At 47.3% G+C, this 16498-nt stretch overlaps 1 protein-coding gene across 3 annotated transcripts in view; it reads right to left on the bottom strand.

Annotated features, from left to right (window-relative positions):
- The window catches only part of NVL (nuclear VCP like), a 90150-nt gene that overhangs the window by 26867 nt on the left and 46785 nt on the right, over positions 1–16498 (bottom strand). For all 3 annotated transcript variants that reach the window (XM_026509489.4, XM_057315573.1, XM_044387961.3), the window contains 2 exons: positions 15258–15357; positions 4444–4550 (listed from right to left, as the gene is read on the bottom strand). In XM_026509489.4, coding sequence (XP_026365274.1) covers positions 4444–4550; positions 15258–15357 — 207 coding nt within the window. The remainder of the gene's footprint in view (positions 1–4443; positions 4551–15257; positions 15358–16498) is intronic.

Genomic DNA, 16498 nt, shown 5'->3' with positions numbered 1-16498 from the left:
TTACCTGTTATTATATCTGATATTCTTAGCTCATGAAAATTTAACAGATAACGTTTCTAGGTGAGATGTTAGTGTTTATTTTAGTCTTCTGGGACACACTATAAAAAATAAATGGGGAATTTTGGGTCTTTTAGTGGGATTTTTACCGCTATTTTAAAGACTACGTATTATCTCAAAGCACGTGGCAGAAATTTTGATTACATTTATTAAGGAAGAAATAGAAGTTAAAAAAAAAATTCCCTTTGTCCAAGGGGGTTTTGGTGGTAAGCATTTTGCTACCACATCATTACCAGAGACATCAAAATAAGTAATTTGTTATTGCTAATTTTCTCTTAAGAAACAGACTCCAAAAGATACTGAGAAGTTGCTCTGACCTACAAGTCTTTTCAGATTTCTAGGACCAAGTATTTTACTCTCATCCCCCCCTTCTATTTCACGTATTAATAGGATAAGAGGAAACTGTATATACAACAATCTGGGGAATTTGAGTAAAAATCTGGCAAACTTTGGAACTGAAAGGGTAAACACTTTCATGCCACTTTTTCTCAGTTTGGGCAGATGTGCAAAGAGTGTGTTCAGGCAGGCGGTCTGACTGTGTACTTTCCCCTGCAACTGGAGGTTCTGCGTCCTGTCCCGCTGCCCCCTCTGGCTCTAGCTGTGAACACAGACCTGTGAACAGGAACATCCCAGGCCCCGGGGGGAGGGGGAGGCAGGAAGGGAGGTAGGAACAGGGAGCGGGAGGATGGAGGGAGAGAGGGAGGAGGAGAGTAGGCTAGGTGTTGCAGGGTGAGCAGCCCTCTGCCCCGTGGGCAAGCGCCCAGGCACTGAGAACCCTCCCCCTGCAGGTCTGTGTATGAGGTTCCGAGGCTCCCACGGGAGCAAGCAGCACACCCTTAACTGAAGCAAAAATATCCACTGAGGTCAAAGACAGGAAATCACTGAAAGCCCTCCTTTGCCTTTATCACTGACAGATGCTGAGAACTGACCACAGAACAGTCCAAACCACAGTGCTGCAGAAAGCGCCTTTTAAAGTCACATTGATTTTCCTATTAAAATGTCTTTCTGTTTTTTTCTTTCCATAATCATAACTTGCCCGAAGACCACTGTCTCTAATTCTACACTCTTCCTCCTCAACCTCCACATATGCACCAGGTAACTAATCTTTAAAAAAAAAAAAAAAAAAAAAAAAAGATCCCCGCCCCCCCCATCTACTGTATGCTCGCAACAGAACATCGGGGAATACAAGGTGGTGGACAGAAGAAGCGCAGCCCCTCACGTCGGGCCCACTGCTGAGAACATCAGCACTCACAGCCAGCCGGTGGTGTTCCCCTGCTGAACAGAACACAGACATCGACAAATACAAGCACTCTGCATCACAATATCTGAACGCAGACAAGTGTGACAGCATCCAAGCCTCAACGACCAGACCCCTGTCCTGGCTGACACGTGTGACTGACAGCTGCTTCTGCAGCAATCTCTGTGTCCCCGTGGTCCAGCCTTCCTTCTGGGTAAGACTGAAGACATCCCGTCACAGCAATACGGCCGCCTAAAGGGACTCGGAGCAAAGCCCCCTGCAGCCTCCCAGACCTAAGGGACCACAAACCACCGACCCCACTGAGACGAGCTGCCCACAGCTCTCCCCGCACAGCTGGTGCAGCCACAACGTGGGGCTGGGGGTCAGGACGGCACGGATGAAGCAGGACAAAGACCTGTGAACCCACCCCCGGGGCACCCAGTGCCCGTATCTTGGCGGACTTTCTTCTTTACGCAGCTGAAATCCCTGGGCGGTACAGCCCCTCTATTTCCCTCCGCGCCACGGGAAGGGACGTGCTTGTGTTGCTTTATAAACCTGCGTATCACCTTCTTGTCTAGGAGACCGACTCCTCCGAGGGAAGGCCTGTGTCCGAGGCTTTCCCGTCCTCACCGAGCGCACACCACCAGGAGCACGAGCAGTTCGTACATGCTTGATGACCGAGAGATCCTTCACGTGCACAATATTCTATTATCTTATTCTCTTAATAATTTTGCCTTTGAGGTGGGGTGTTTTGAGCATTTACCTGAGTTTGAGGGCTAATAACTATGGCAAACAGCACCAGGATTCTAGCTGAAGGACGTGTCAGGCAGTCCTGCGGTGCTGAGCACCCCACAGAGGAGAACACGAGGGAAACAGCGACCGGTCATCATTCTGGGTCCAAACTGTGCAGCGCTGAACACCACACAGCTCTGGTCTGGCACGCCTCCTCCAGTCTTTGCCTTAATTAGTGCTGCCGCAGGGGCAAGAGTGGAAGGATTATCATGCCATCAGAACTACAAGGAACTCATGGAAACAAATTAGGAGCGCGTGCACATGCTCGCGTGTTTGTACACACATGCTTTAACCAAAGCAAACAACACCTCACTAACACAGCTCCTGGGCAGAGCCCAGGGCAGGGATGGAAACGCCGCTTGCACTCGGCACCGAACTCGCTGGCTGCAGAGACGCAAGGACACCCAGCGACAGCAGGGTTATTTGGCTGTGGCACTACGGACGTTGTGGGTCGGATACTTCGCGCTGTGGGGCTGTTCTGTGCACCGCAGCTGGTTTGGTAGCACCATCACCTCAGCCTGGGCCCCAAAAGTGTCCCCAGACGTTGCCCGGGGATGGGCCGTTGGCGGTCAGACCGCCCTAGGTCGAGAGCGCTACACTGAAGCCATGTGTCTTCATGTCTCTGACCTGCAGCCACGGGCTGGTGGCGGCCAGAGGGCTCTCCCGAACTCCCAGGCTCCAAGCTGACTCGTGCCTGGATACCGACGGAGCACCAGAACCGCAGGCAGCAGCATCTCCTCATTCCCAGCCCCTCATCCACTCAGTGGCCTGAGTGGAGAGCTTCTCCTCCTCTGTCTTTGCCCCTCAACTCTACGGTCAGTCTAGTGTCCTGTTCATTCACACCAGACCCAGTTCTCACACTCCTCTTTGCTGCGCCCCTGACACGGTCTCGTGTCCAGAGCGCCTCACTGCACAGCCTCTGGCTTCACTTCCTCCCAGCAGCCTTCTAGACTGCTCTCACTGGGGCCTCCACCCACAAAGCTGGTCACCCTCGTGCCCCCTCCTTCGGGAGTAGCTGCCGACACTGCTCTATGCAGCTTTAAGTAATGACGGCCCGGAATCTCCCTCTGCCGATACAGAAGGAGACTACTACACACGTAAGGTTTAACATTTACTAGTGGCAACCAAATAAAGGCACGAACCGTCTTGTCCGACTCTTGGTTTCAGCTCAGGTCGTGATCTCAGGGTGTGAGACTGAGTCCTGCTCGGCGCAGTCTGCTTAAGACTCTCTCCCTCTCCCTCTGCCCCTTACCCCCACTCTCTCTCTCACAAATAAATCTTAAAAACAAAAACAAGAGCGGTTCTACCGCTTACTGGCTTTTCTGATCTTTTTACATTTTTAACCCGTAGAGTGCTATTTTAGGAAACAATATCTTTTATGGAGAAAAACATTTACTGGAGGTTTTATAATTGCTTTAGCTTTGACTTCTTTTAAATTAAGAAAAGTTAACTTTATTTAAATAACGAATTTACATCTATGGCCCCTCCTCTGAACCACCCACCACCCACGCTGAGTAAAGACGTCTGGAATGATGTCTGTACTAAATGTCAAAGCACATTATTTTCGCAGTCGTACAATTTAGGGTGATTTGCTTTCTTCTTTGTATTTTGTCTGTATGGTTTATTATTTTTATAAAAATAGTGACATGAATACTATACAGGCATCATAAAAGTTGGCGTGCATCAGGGGTGCTTGGCTGCCTCAACCGGTAGAGCGATGAGTTCCAGGCTCACATTAGGTGTAGTTTACTTAAAAGGAGGGGAGGGGCACCTAGGTGGTACAGTTGGTTAAGCGCCCAATTCTTGGTTTCAGCTCAGGTCATGATCTCAGGGTTGTGGGACTGAGCCCCGCGTCAGGCTCTGTGCTCAGCGCAGAGTCAGCCTAAGATTTTCTCCCTCTGGCCCTCCCACCACTCATGTAAACACACTCTCTCAAATAAATAAAGAAAATCTTTAAAACAAAAAAAAAAGTTGGCATATACAAACATGGAAGACGGATTCAACACTGTGACTGAGACTCAGTTTCCCTGGATATTTTAATGGGCCTGTATCTATTCACTTCTCAGCTCCAAAAGCTTCTATTCCATTTCAAATTTCTCTAAGGGCAATTTCTCTAAAGTAACAAAGATCTAAAAGAACAAAGAAGTGTGATTAGAGTAAAATCTCAAATATATCAGTCGACCATTTAACTCTAAATATCCCTTTTATTTTAAGCAAATAAAAAAAATGGATAGTCTCTTCAATTATCAAAATCATTCACCTTTTCTTTGGGCGAGCAAGTATTTAAGGCTACAGATACTTCTCTGTATCTAAAAGGAGAGAAACACCCACAAAAACACACCATTTCCTTTACTCACTTTTGTAATGGTTTTTAGGATGGCCAGGCGGTCTGCTGGGGGTGGCAAACCCACAAACAGTGTTTTGTCTAGGCGTCCGGGGCGCAGGATCGCAGGGTCAATAATATCTAGAGAAGAAGGGAGGATCAAGTCTATAATAAATAAAATAGAATCTTTTAAAAAATATAATTAACATGAAATGTGGGAAGAGGACTTTTTTTAAAAGAAAAAATTGATAAATTAGACTTTATTAAAATTGAAAGCGCCACTTCATCAAGGTATATCCTTCAGAAAAGTCCAGCCCACGTTCCTGCCCAAACCCACGTGCCGCCAGGGTTCTCTGGCTCAGATGTGGACCACCACATGAGCCTAGAATTCCGGCGGGTTTCTCTCCTTGCTCTGACCTCGATACCTTCTCCCAGTTCGGTGTGTGTGGGGGGGTCCCATTACCCTGTCCTCAGTCAGGGCCAAATGTCGCATCCTCCAAACTGGCCCCGTCTCTGAACTTCCCCTCTCTGGGACCCCCTGGAATGCCGCCAGGGTTATCTTCCTAAAACACCTGCCGACCCTCACCTGGTGCTCCCTGTGCAGAACCAAGCCCACATCTCTCACCACAGTGGGAAGGCCCTCAAGGACCTGATCACTCCTGTCCTAGTTCTATCTCTCTCCTCACATTCTCCACGACTCCCACACTCCTGACCAGACCTCTTGCCGTTCCCTAAACAACCCTAGAAGGCTCAAGCCTTCTTCTCTTTGCTCTCAGTGGTTCCTTTCTCCGAAATATTTTCCTCATTTACACATAGCGGGATTCTCAAACAAGGCCTCCTCCAGGAAGCCTTCCCCGAGCCCCCCAGAAGAAACTCGCCTCCTTTGTGCTAACCAGACTCTTGGTACTAGGAGCAAAGAGCAAGCCCCAAACTCTGCCTGACACTGAAGTTCATTAGGAACATTCCTGATTCCTCTACAAAGAGCCCCTCAACCATTCCAGAGAGGCTTCCCATAGCTCACAATGATAAGACCATTGTTCACAGGCAGGCGCACCTATAAATAATGGGTCTCGTGTTTTCTAATGAACACACTAAGACTTAACCATTAATTTATTCTCCCATAAAGAGGTAGAGTTCTTTTTAGATGAAGTTCTGATTCTGTTAGTTTTGTTCTTCAGTTAGCCAGGGGAAGCTAAATATTTAATGCAGTGATCTTTCAATGTTCAACACATTACTGGACTTTCTCTTGAGATTCTAGGATATACTACTTGGAAATACGGAAGAGAAGGAAAGTTGATTATGTTAACACCTGCAGCAGCACGATGGAGCGCTATCCCACAGGCCTGAGCACTGTCTTACCCTACAGGGTGATGGACCCCACATACTCAGGTCTCAGGAAATCTTTGCAGTTTAAAAAAATTACTGAGGACCCCATTGTGGCCTTTCCCTGTTGCTCTTCCCTGACACCCTTGGTCCCCAGGTAGCTGCTCATCTGTTCTGTCACTACAGATTAGGTCGCACTCTAGAATTTTATAGATGGGCAAGCATGCACTATGTACTCTGCTTTCTTTTACTCAATGGAATTGTTTTCAGGTTCCCCTAAGTTCCTGTGTGCATTAATGCTTGATTCTTTCTTTATGGCCGGGTAGTATCCCACTGTGTGGATATGCCTCGATTTATTTTTCCATTCCTCTGTTGACATTGGTTTCGTTTTGGAGCACTCACGTACAAGTCTTGGTGTCCTCTCTGGTGAGTCCCTAAGTGTGGGATGCACACCAGTCTGGCCACATCACACTGCAGGGATAGGCTGAACTTTAAAAACACCAACAAACTGTTTCCCAAACTAGCTGTGCCACCTTACATCCCCGTCCTTGCCAGTACTCGGTACAGTCTTTCTAATATTAGTCAGTTCCTCTAAGGTGTGTAGTGGTGGCTCACTGCGGCTTTTCGCCTGCATTTCCCTGACGACTGACGAGGCGGAGCACATTGTCACGTGCATCTGCCGCCTGTAAACCTACTACAGTGAAGGGTCTGTGCAGTCTTTGGCCAATTTTTAATGTTCTTCCGTTGTTGAGTTTTGAGAATTCACTCTATGTTCTGGATATAAATCCTTGATCACATTTACATTTTGTAAGTATTTTCTCCCAGTCTGTGTGGTTTGTCCTTGTGTTTGCTCAGTGGCATCTTGTGAAGAGCAGTTCAATTTATCCTTTTGTTCTAAAAGATTGTGCTTTTGGGGTCACATCGAGGAAATCTTTGCTTAATCCATGGTAGGAAAACATCTGTCCTCTGTTTTCTATCAGGAGTTTTACAGCTTTGAGTTTTCACTGGTCTTTGATTCATTTTGAGTTTTTGCATGTGGCAAGAGGTGTGTGGATTAAAGGTGATTTTTCTTGCATATGGTATCTTTTCTTTTTTAAAAATTTTCTTTATTTATTTGAGAGACGGAGAGAGAGAGCACGAGTAGGGGGAGTGGGAAAGGGAGAACCAGGCTTCCCGCTGAGCAAGGAGCCCAAAGGGGGCTCGATCCCAGGACCCTGGGATCATGACCTGAGCGGAAGGCACATGCTTCACCAACTGAGCCACCTGGGCGCCCCTTCCATATGGATACCTGACTGTTACAGCACTGTTTGTTGAAAAGGCTATTCTTTGTCCACTGCATGGCCTTTGTGGGTTTTTTTTTTTTAAGATTTTTATTTATTTATTTGAGAGATACACGCTGCAACAGGGATGAGCCCTGAAAACAGGATGCTGGGCGAAGGCAGGCAGACGCAATGGCCCCATTACGTACGCTAGCCAGGACAGGGAAGCCTACAAAAACAGAAGTGCTGCAGGTGGGGGAAAGATGGCGAGTGAGGGCCAACAGACAGACTTCCTTTTAGGGTGACGGAAATATTCTAAAATCAGATCGTTGGGATGGCTGTGGGAGTCTAAAAATACACTCAAAACCACTGAATCTTGTACCTAAAACAGGTAAAGTTTATGACATGTCACCTCTCAATGAAGCAGATTTTCTTAGAAACTGGATCCATCCTCAGACTAATGAGACCATCGATAATATGTTGAGTGAAAATTATTACAAGATCGGTTAGCCTTCATCAAACAGAAGTAGGCCTCTTCTTATGATTCACTAAACAAATACTTCCTGGGTTCTCTTATGCACCAGGTTCCTATAACCCAGCAAGAGTGATGCCAGGGCCTAAGCCATCTTTAAAAGGGAAGTACTGTGTCAAAGGGCAAGATACACAGGTCTGACCACGGCCACAAGGCACTGCCGTGACCCAAGGCCAGACAGGTAAGGGAGCACGGCAGCTTACTCAGAACTCAGAAGTGGCTGAATATCCTACAAGTATGAAGTGAATTTTCCTTGTAAGCCACCCCGCCCCACCCCGCCCCCGTCACCTGACAGTTACTAACGGCTTACAACAGATAGGGACTCTCAACTAGAAGCTTTCTCTCAAATGTAAAACTGTAGACCTACTTCTTGTCTGGAAGTTTATCCATCATAATGTACTTACTTCTTTCTTTACCTGAGCTGTACACAGAGGGCAGAAACTTTCTGGATCCTGTGTGGCTATGGGAGGACACAGACTGCTGCCGAGCAGAAGAAACAGTAACAAGCTGGCGTGGCTATTCAGGTCTCACACATATGTGTGCTGGGCAGCAGTGTTTTTAACCAGCGAGATGGGGGATAAAGCGGGAAGAGACAGTTCCTCGGAGCCAATACTGGAAGAGGGGAGATCAGTCAGGGCGTCTGTGGTCTAGATGTACTTTCTGGGGTCGAGCAGGGGAAGCAGTGTTTTTCCAGGGCAGGCTGTGGACTGTGGCAGACCACACAACACAGGAGAGCTGTTGCGGGTCCACAGAGCAACCACAAGGTGGAAGGGTGACAGAGCAATCTTTCACTTACTTTCTAAAAACCAGTACCTCAAAAAGTAGGGGAAAAATTAAGGCAGAAATGGAAACTAGGAGAAAAGAAGAAATTTAAAAGACCCATTCAGGAGGTTAAGACTCACTAAGTGCTGCCCATACACACAAAACAAATAAACAAAAAGTCACATAAGGTGCGCCTGGCTGGCTCAGTCCGTGGAGCATGTGACCCTTGATCTCCAGGATGTGAGTTCCAGCCCCACGCTGGGTGTAGAGATTACTTAAAAATAAAATATTTTTTTTTTAAAGTCACATAAAAAGGATCAGGACGACATAAAACTTTGAAGAGGAAAAAAAGCATGTCCTACAAATTATGAAAAAAATGTTTTCAACTCAAAATCCTGTACTCAGCCAGGCTACCAATCAGTAATGAGTGTGGAAGAGAGATACCCTCAAATATACCAAACTCAAAAAGCCCAGACTGGAGACAGAGCAGAGAATGCTCCAGAAACAAAAGCAAAATACACCACAGACACAAATAATACCGACCACTGTCTGCATATCTGATGAAGAACAGAAAAAAAAACAAAGCAAGAGAAAGAAAACGAGAGTTTCTACATCTAAGAATGAAAAGGTTATGCGAAAATAGAACCCTGATCACAGTATAACTCCTGGGTCCACAGAGAGAAATAGGTACACTGTCCTGGTAACATAAACACTGACTGGTGATTCAACCAAAAGTTGTGCAGAAACCATATTATCATGTGGAGACGATGGGGTGGCAGTGATGGTGGCCGCGTGTGGAGAAACAGTGAATTTAACAGAAACCTTCATGTGCCTTAGAAAGTAGTAACAGCAGCATATGAAACTGATAAGAAACAGCAGTATGAGCATATTTGAAAATATGGAGAAAATACAGAAGAAACAGCTCCCGGACTTTACCAGTGGTTTCCTCTGGGCAGGGCGAGGGAGGGTAATTTTATCTTCTGCTTTTCAGTGTCATTTGAATTTTAATAGCTGCCTTCCTGTGGGGTTTCTCTTTTCATGCTGGACAGGACAGTCTCAGAGAAGGCCCAGCGGAGAGCTCACATTTCCACCCCTCTGCCCTCCCCAGGTCCCTGGGGGTCACGGGCAAGAGTACAAGGCTGAGGGGGTACTAGCGGAGGCCCAGTGGGAACAAGGCACCCCACCTTGGGGAGTGTGAACGGAGGCAGAGCGAGGAAAAGAAACACAGAAGCTGGACCAAGGAGATGACCCAGATGTTGGGAGTCACCTGACCAGGGCTTTACTGCCATCACAATAAAAGCACGTATGGGAGCAATCACGAAGAGGATTGAAACAACTGAAAAAACCCCCAAAGTCTCAGAAAAGAAAGAGAAGATACAAATTAGTAAATGGAAAATTTTCAACTGCAAAACTTAACGAAAGGAAAAACTCACTGGACGGGCTCAGTGGAACCATGGAGATGACAGAGAGAATCCCTGAACCTGAAGAACAACAGAAATGACCAAATCTGAACACAGCGGATGGAAAAAACCAGCAACAGAGCCTCAGCGGCTTATGCGACTATAACAAAAGATCTAATGCGTGTGTCACAGGAGGCCAGGGAGGAAAAGAGAAAGAGCTTGCAAATATTTGAGGGGCGTCTGGGTGGCTCAGTCTCGGTTTCAGCTCAGGTTGCGATCTCAGGGTTGTGGGACTCTGCACTGGGTGTGGCGCCTGCTTGGGCTTCTCTATCCCTCTGCCCTCCCCTCCTCTCTCTCTGTCTCAAATAAATATTTTAAAAATACAAAATAAAATTAAAAAAATAAAAGCAGAGTACAGTGACATCCTCCTTGTGCAGTTAGGACATTCAAATGACAGCAGGTCTGTGTTCAGAAACGACGAGTGCTGGCAGGACATGGCACAATTTTCATGTAATGGCAGACAAGAACTGTCAACTCAGAACTCCCTATCTAGCAAACACAGGCTTCAAGAAAGAACCTGAAATCGAGACATTTGCAGGTAAATGAAAACCAAGAAAATTTGCTACAAGTTGAACATACCTAAAAGACTAGCTCAAGAAGTTCCTACAGCTGTGAGTCTGAGCCCCACACTGGGTGTAGAGATTACTTAAGAATAAAATCTTAAAAAAAAATACAACCCAATTTTAGAAATCGGGCATAAGACACAAGAGATACTTCAGTGAAAAAGATATAGGATGGTAAGTAAACACACAAAAAGATACCACACACACACACAAGATACCAAACACACATAGAGGCTGATGAGCCATTCGGGAAACACAAATCACAACCGCAATGAGCTATCACTATGCATCCCTCAGGATAAAATACAGGGACAACACAAAATACTGGAAGGAAGCCAACAAGCTGGACATCTCATTACTGACAGAGATGTCACACATATACTTCCCATATGACCCAGCCACTGTGCTCCTAGACATTTATTCCAGAGAAATCAAACCTTAGGTCCATGCAAGAACCTACTCACATGGAGGCTCATGGTCCGTGTAACCAAGAGTGGAAACAACCATGACGTCGCCCTGGAAGAGAAAGGTCAAACTGCGCACCTCCCCAGCACTCAACAGGAGCAAACTGCTGATCCACGCAAGAACCTGAATCCATCCCAAGGGCATTATGCGAGGTGCACACAGCCAACCTGAAAGGTCACATTTTGTATGATCCCTTTCACATAAACTCTTGCAGTGACACGGTGTAGGTAAGAGCAGGTTAGCAGTTGCCTGGAGTCACGGGTGGAGGACAGAGGCGGCAGTGACTATTGAGGGCAGCTCGAGGGAGATCTTGGTGCTGATGGAATAGTTCTCATATTGACCGCTATGGTCATTACAGGAATCTACATGTGTGTCAAACTGCACAGAAATAAATACATGTTATACAAATGTCTGTGTCCTGGTTTTGACATGGTGCACGGTGCCACAGTTATACAAAGTAAAAAAAAGCAGTCACTATTTTATAAAAATAGAAAATACAGAAGAAAATGAGATGGTACCACTTCCTCACACAAATCCCTCCATGGCTTCCCATCTCAGCAGAACACTCGTGCACCTTCAGTGGCCTCCAACGCCCTGCACACTCCCCATGCGTGCTCCATCTCACTCCAGGCACCCTGCCTTCCAGCTGGTTCTGCAACATGGCAAACATCCTCACACGGGCCTTCACACTGACTGCTTGCTCTCTACCTGGAGCGCTCCCCTCCCAGACTGCGTGGTTCCATCCTTCACACCCTCTGGGCTCATGTGAAAGAGGACATCAACTGCCTCTATTTTGGCCTCAGTCTGTACTTTCTAACTGATTAGCTCTCCTTTGCAGCTTATCTCTGAACTAAAGCAAAACACCCAGCAGGCAGAGCATCTCCTGGTGGGAACCGAAACTACCACCTCAAGCAACAGGGATTGCCCTGACGCCAGCAAGACCCCACCTAGGACTGACCCCCAGGACAATGATCAACCTGACCCTCACCACCCACCAGCACAGACCCACTGACCTTTGTCCCACTCTTGTCTCATGCAAACCTGGATGTTGGATGTATTTTCAGCACTTTGCAGACAGTCTTAAGACACTAGTCAGCTCTCTTCCCGGTGCTGGCCTCACTGAAATAAACTCCTTTCCTGTTTCACCACCAATTGCCGCTCTGCCTTTGGCTGTATGAGTGGCAACTGGCAGAACCTGGTCTGTCTGGGACCCCCGGAGCCAGGTGTTTTTGCCCCCCTGCACCCCGGCTATACGTGCTCACAGACCACTTCTGAAGAAGCCTTCCGGGACCATCATATCCAAATTAGCATTCCTCCCTTCAACTACCCATCATCTTCTACCCTCTGACCCTGGTTGGCTATCATTTACTCCAGGTGCCCCAGCCCCAAATCGGGATATATACAATTTTTGTGAATTGTTAGCCTTGAATTCCCAAAGCTTAATAGGGCCAGGCATATAGTAAAAAAACGAATAAATATTTGATGAATGAAGGAGTGAATCTGCTGAGAAATTACAGAACAGGACACTGATGTGATGGATCTTCAACACCGGACGGAAAGGGGGAGCTACAACGTGCTCGATGAAACAGAGAACATGAGAACAGAAACGTGCATTCGAAGAGTTCAAGTCACCCCGTTCTTCACGTTCCCCCTCCCCTGCTCTTGGATCTGAGCCTCCCTGTCACTGTCCCCCAGCGGTGCCTTCAGGACGCGTGGCAGCTTCCACTCTTGTCTCTTGGAACCCACTGGTCACGCGAGAACGAGGACGCAGAACTCCCAGGGGAAGCCACACAGAGGCTCAGAAAGAGGACGATGAGGGGAGGAGGGAGACAGAGATACCAGAGCAAGGCCAGGGAAGGGGTCCTCTGGCCCCGCCACACCCACTGATGGTGTGTGGATCACGGACGGAACCCCCGGACAAGCCCTTCCTGACTCTCTGACCCACAAAATTGTGGACAAAGCAAAAAAGGTGATTTTAAGTCAGTAAGTATTGTAGTAACTTGTCATGTGGCAAAAGTTATCAGGCAAGAAGAGATTTCTGAAAGCTGGGGAGAAAGCAACACTGTCACACAACAGCACACAGGGAATAGAACTGCCAGTCATGCATACAGGTAAAAGATCTAGAACAGCGACTTTGGGATTTTTGTAGGCGGCAAGGCAGTGGGATCTGCTCTTGGAGACAGAGGGACAGGGGAGGGGCAGAGTGAGGAAGAATGTGAGGGATGCTGGAGGGCACAAAACACAGGCACATTCCTGTCATTCTTACTATAGGCTAAACTCAGCACAGACCTGGGTTTTACAGCTAAGAATCCGGAGGTGCTACAGATCAGGAAACATGACCTAGGGAAAAGGAAATGCTCCTGCACCATTCGGAAGGAGAGGATTCAAGTAAAACCCAGGGACACTGAAGGACCTACTACTTCCTGGGCTACAGAGATTAAACTAAAGTGTTTACAGTAATCAAACGTGAAAACAGTGAGAGTCACTAAAGACAGAATGGATTACAGACCAGAGTATCTTCTGGAAATCTGTATCCACTTAGAAAAGGTAGGGTGTGATTCTGTGCAAATCTGAGAGATTTTCCAGGTTTCTTCCAGGACAGCTGTGAGTGCGCGGCCTCATGACTGCTCCTACGTGGTCACCAGGAGTGCTCCTGGCAATGATGCAAGCCACCAAGCAGCTACTTGCCACACCCCCGGGGAGACCGGGGCCAGCACCACTTAACCTGTAGGACAGTCCTGCCAAGTGTGTATCACTCCCCTCATCTTCCAGATGAAGAGACAGTGGTGTACCGAGGCTGATGTATGATGAACACATTTGCTCTTCCTTCCTGTCAGAAAGCTTCAACAACGCCCGGAATTTCCTGAGGGATGGGAGTCTTTGTTATTGTAATGAGAAGACCCAAGGTTGGCCCCAAGATAACTCTGAGATGGGCGGGCCAGTTATCGGAAAGACCAACCCTGTGATTAGAGGGTTGGAATTTGGAGCCAGACCTCTGGGGAGACGGGGCGGCAGTGGAGATGGAGTCAGTCAACCACGACTACATAATAAAACCCCCAGAGAAACTCTGTAAGCAGAGCTCAGGAGAGCTTTCCGGTTGATGAGCACACTGGGGCCAGGATGGGGGGTGTGCCCGGCTCTAAGGGCCTGCACTGCCCCCTCCCGACCTGGCCCTATATGCATCCTTTACAACACCCTGCAACTTTAAGTACAGTGACCCTCAAACAATGCGGGGTTAGGGGTGCCGACTTCCCCGCCCCTCAAAAGTCTGCGTGTAACCTTCAAGTCCCCAAAAACCTTCTAGTAGCTACTATTGACTGGAAGACATGCCGATAACGACAAGTCAATTAACAGGTATTTTGAGTGTTCTCTGTATGATGTGTCATATTCTTATAATAGAATATTAAGGAAATCATCAGGAAGAGAAAATGGATTTACAGGACTGCACTGTGTTCATCGAGAAAAATCCGTGTACAAGTGGACCCATGTCATTCAAACCCATGCTGTTTAAGGGCCAAGTGTATGGTGCTTTCCGGCATTCCATCCACTGTCCAACTGCAGCTGGCTGGTCAGAAGTGCGGGTGTCCCGGAGACACCACTCGTGAGGACGTGGGGTGAGGAGGGAAGCCCTGGACTCGCAGGATCTGATGTCAGCTCCGTGTGGTCAGTGTCAGGGCTGAACCACAGTCGACTCTGCTGCAGTCAGACCGGCTGGGGTTCAAACAGAACAGCAAGAGACAAAGCGCCACAGCCAGGACTCAAACCCTGCACGGTCTGACTCCAAAGACAGTACTTTACTATCATCAATTTTTCATCTTAAAATGAAGTGGCATATAATTCATGAAGATTTCACCTGCCAAAGTAACTCAGGACAGCTGAAAGAACAATTTCATCGCCAGTGGCTGACACAGTTAGCACCCGGATCAATGCAGGGGCAGCTGCAACAGCCAGAGGCTCACATGGATGGCAGAGGATTAAACAACAGGAAGAGAACTCGGGACCCACATTAAGAGCCACCTAAGCACGTCTGAAGTGTGGAGCCCCTTCTAAACCTCCCGCCACATTGAAGCTTACACACAACTTCAAGTACTAGTTTAATGCAGGTACGGGGACATGATGCCAATATAAACCCTTGAAAATCCATCCTTGACCTTCAGACCCAGTGAGAAGAGTCTGGTTCTTGTTTCTTATGAGCTTGAGAGAAAACATAGGACATAAATCCTGATAATACTCATATGGTCACAAGTGTACATTCTGAGTTTTCTGCCAACTAGACTCCCTTCTGAGCACCAAAAGAGAAAAAAATCTCACGAAATCTAGGCAGTAATACTGTATTTTTTACTCTAGCTTACACAGAAGCTTCCTAAGGTTTTATTTCAACTTACGAGCCAAAAAGCGATTTCCTAAACTTAATCTTCCGTGACTAGGATGTATGTAAATCCCATTGTTTTCAAAAGCTGAAAGTTTCGAGAGCATTCACTCACCTGGCCGGTTGGTGGCCGCCATGATGAAAACCTGCTGCCGAGCTTCCAGACCGTCCATCTCGGTAAGCAGCTGATTCACCACCCGGACACTTGCCCCCGTCTAAAAATAAATAAATACAGCTCCATCAGTGCCCAATAAAAAAAAAAACAACACATCACCATGTTTTTCCATACAAAATGAAGTATTTGCTAACTTGAATGAAAGCTTTTGTCAAGAAGTTAACGGTGATCATTTTCTGAGGGGTGCTGTGCAAAAACATATTCTCATCAGGAACTCCCCGGAGTCCTGTTACCTCCTGTTCCAGGAGGAAGCTGAGGCTCAAAGAGGCCACCTGTCCAGGCCTCTCAGCTGGACGCAGGCGGCCTGGCTGACCCGAGTCTCATGCCTCCGAGGTATTCAAAGATCTGCGGGCCGCAAAGGACTTCCCGTGGGTCAAGCACAGACTCAGAATGGAGGAATCCCCTAGGATGTGAGACACTCCTGATCTCTGGGCTGGGGCACAGAGGCTTTTCCTCTTTTCCTGGAAACCACAGTACAAAGCAGAGCGACCCCAGGGCAACATTCAAGAGAAAAGATCCGGGGAGGTGGTGGACAGAGGGGTAACTCACTCGGAGACAGAAGTGCTCTGAATGCACAATGGAGGAGACGAGAGAAGTGGGGCGTCTGTGGTCTGTGTCTGTGTGCATCTATGTGTGTGTCTGTGTCCCTGTTTGTGTGTCTGTCTCTGTCGGTGTGTCTGTCTCTGTCGGTGTGTCTGTCACGACTGCCCTTCTTCAGCAGAAAGTCCACAAGAAGAGATGGTCGTGAGTTTAGCTGTGGATTTCTCCAGAAAGTAACTGGTGCGCGTCACCACTCCTGGGAGATGTGACACCAACAAATCAGAGAATGAAGACAATTATAATCCAGACTCAAAACAGTACAGCAGCACGGGGCCCCAACCAAATCCTGTTCCACCTCAACAAGATGAAAGCCTCAGGATCAGTGTAGGAACAGGACGACAGGTTTTACTATATGAAAATTATAACAGTGCATGTAATGAACAAATTAAAGGTAAGTGAAAAGACTGGGGAAAATAGCACCAACACACATAACTGGACAAGGGACTCATTTCTGGAACACATAAAAGCTCCGAGAAATCAAAACAAAATTTTAAGAGCAAAAGGGTCAAAGTATCTGATCAGGCAATTTGTAGAGGATGAAATACAAATTCACTGAAGACAATCAACCTTACTGATAATCA

Source organism: Ursus arctos, unplaced genomic scaffold (assembly GCF_023065955.2).
Source record: "Ursus arctos isolate Adak ecotype North America unplaced genomic scaffold, UrsArc2.0 scaffold_2, whole genome shotgun sequence".
Classification (NCBI taxonomy): domain Eukaryota; kingdom Metazoa; phylum Chordata; class Mammalia; order Carnivora; family Ursidae; genus Ursus; species Ursus arctos.
This window is presented reverse-complemented; position numbering and strand designations above follow the sequence as displayed.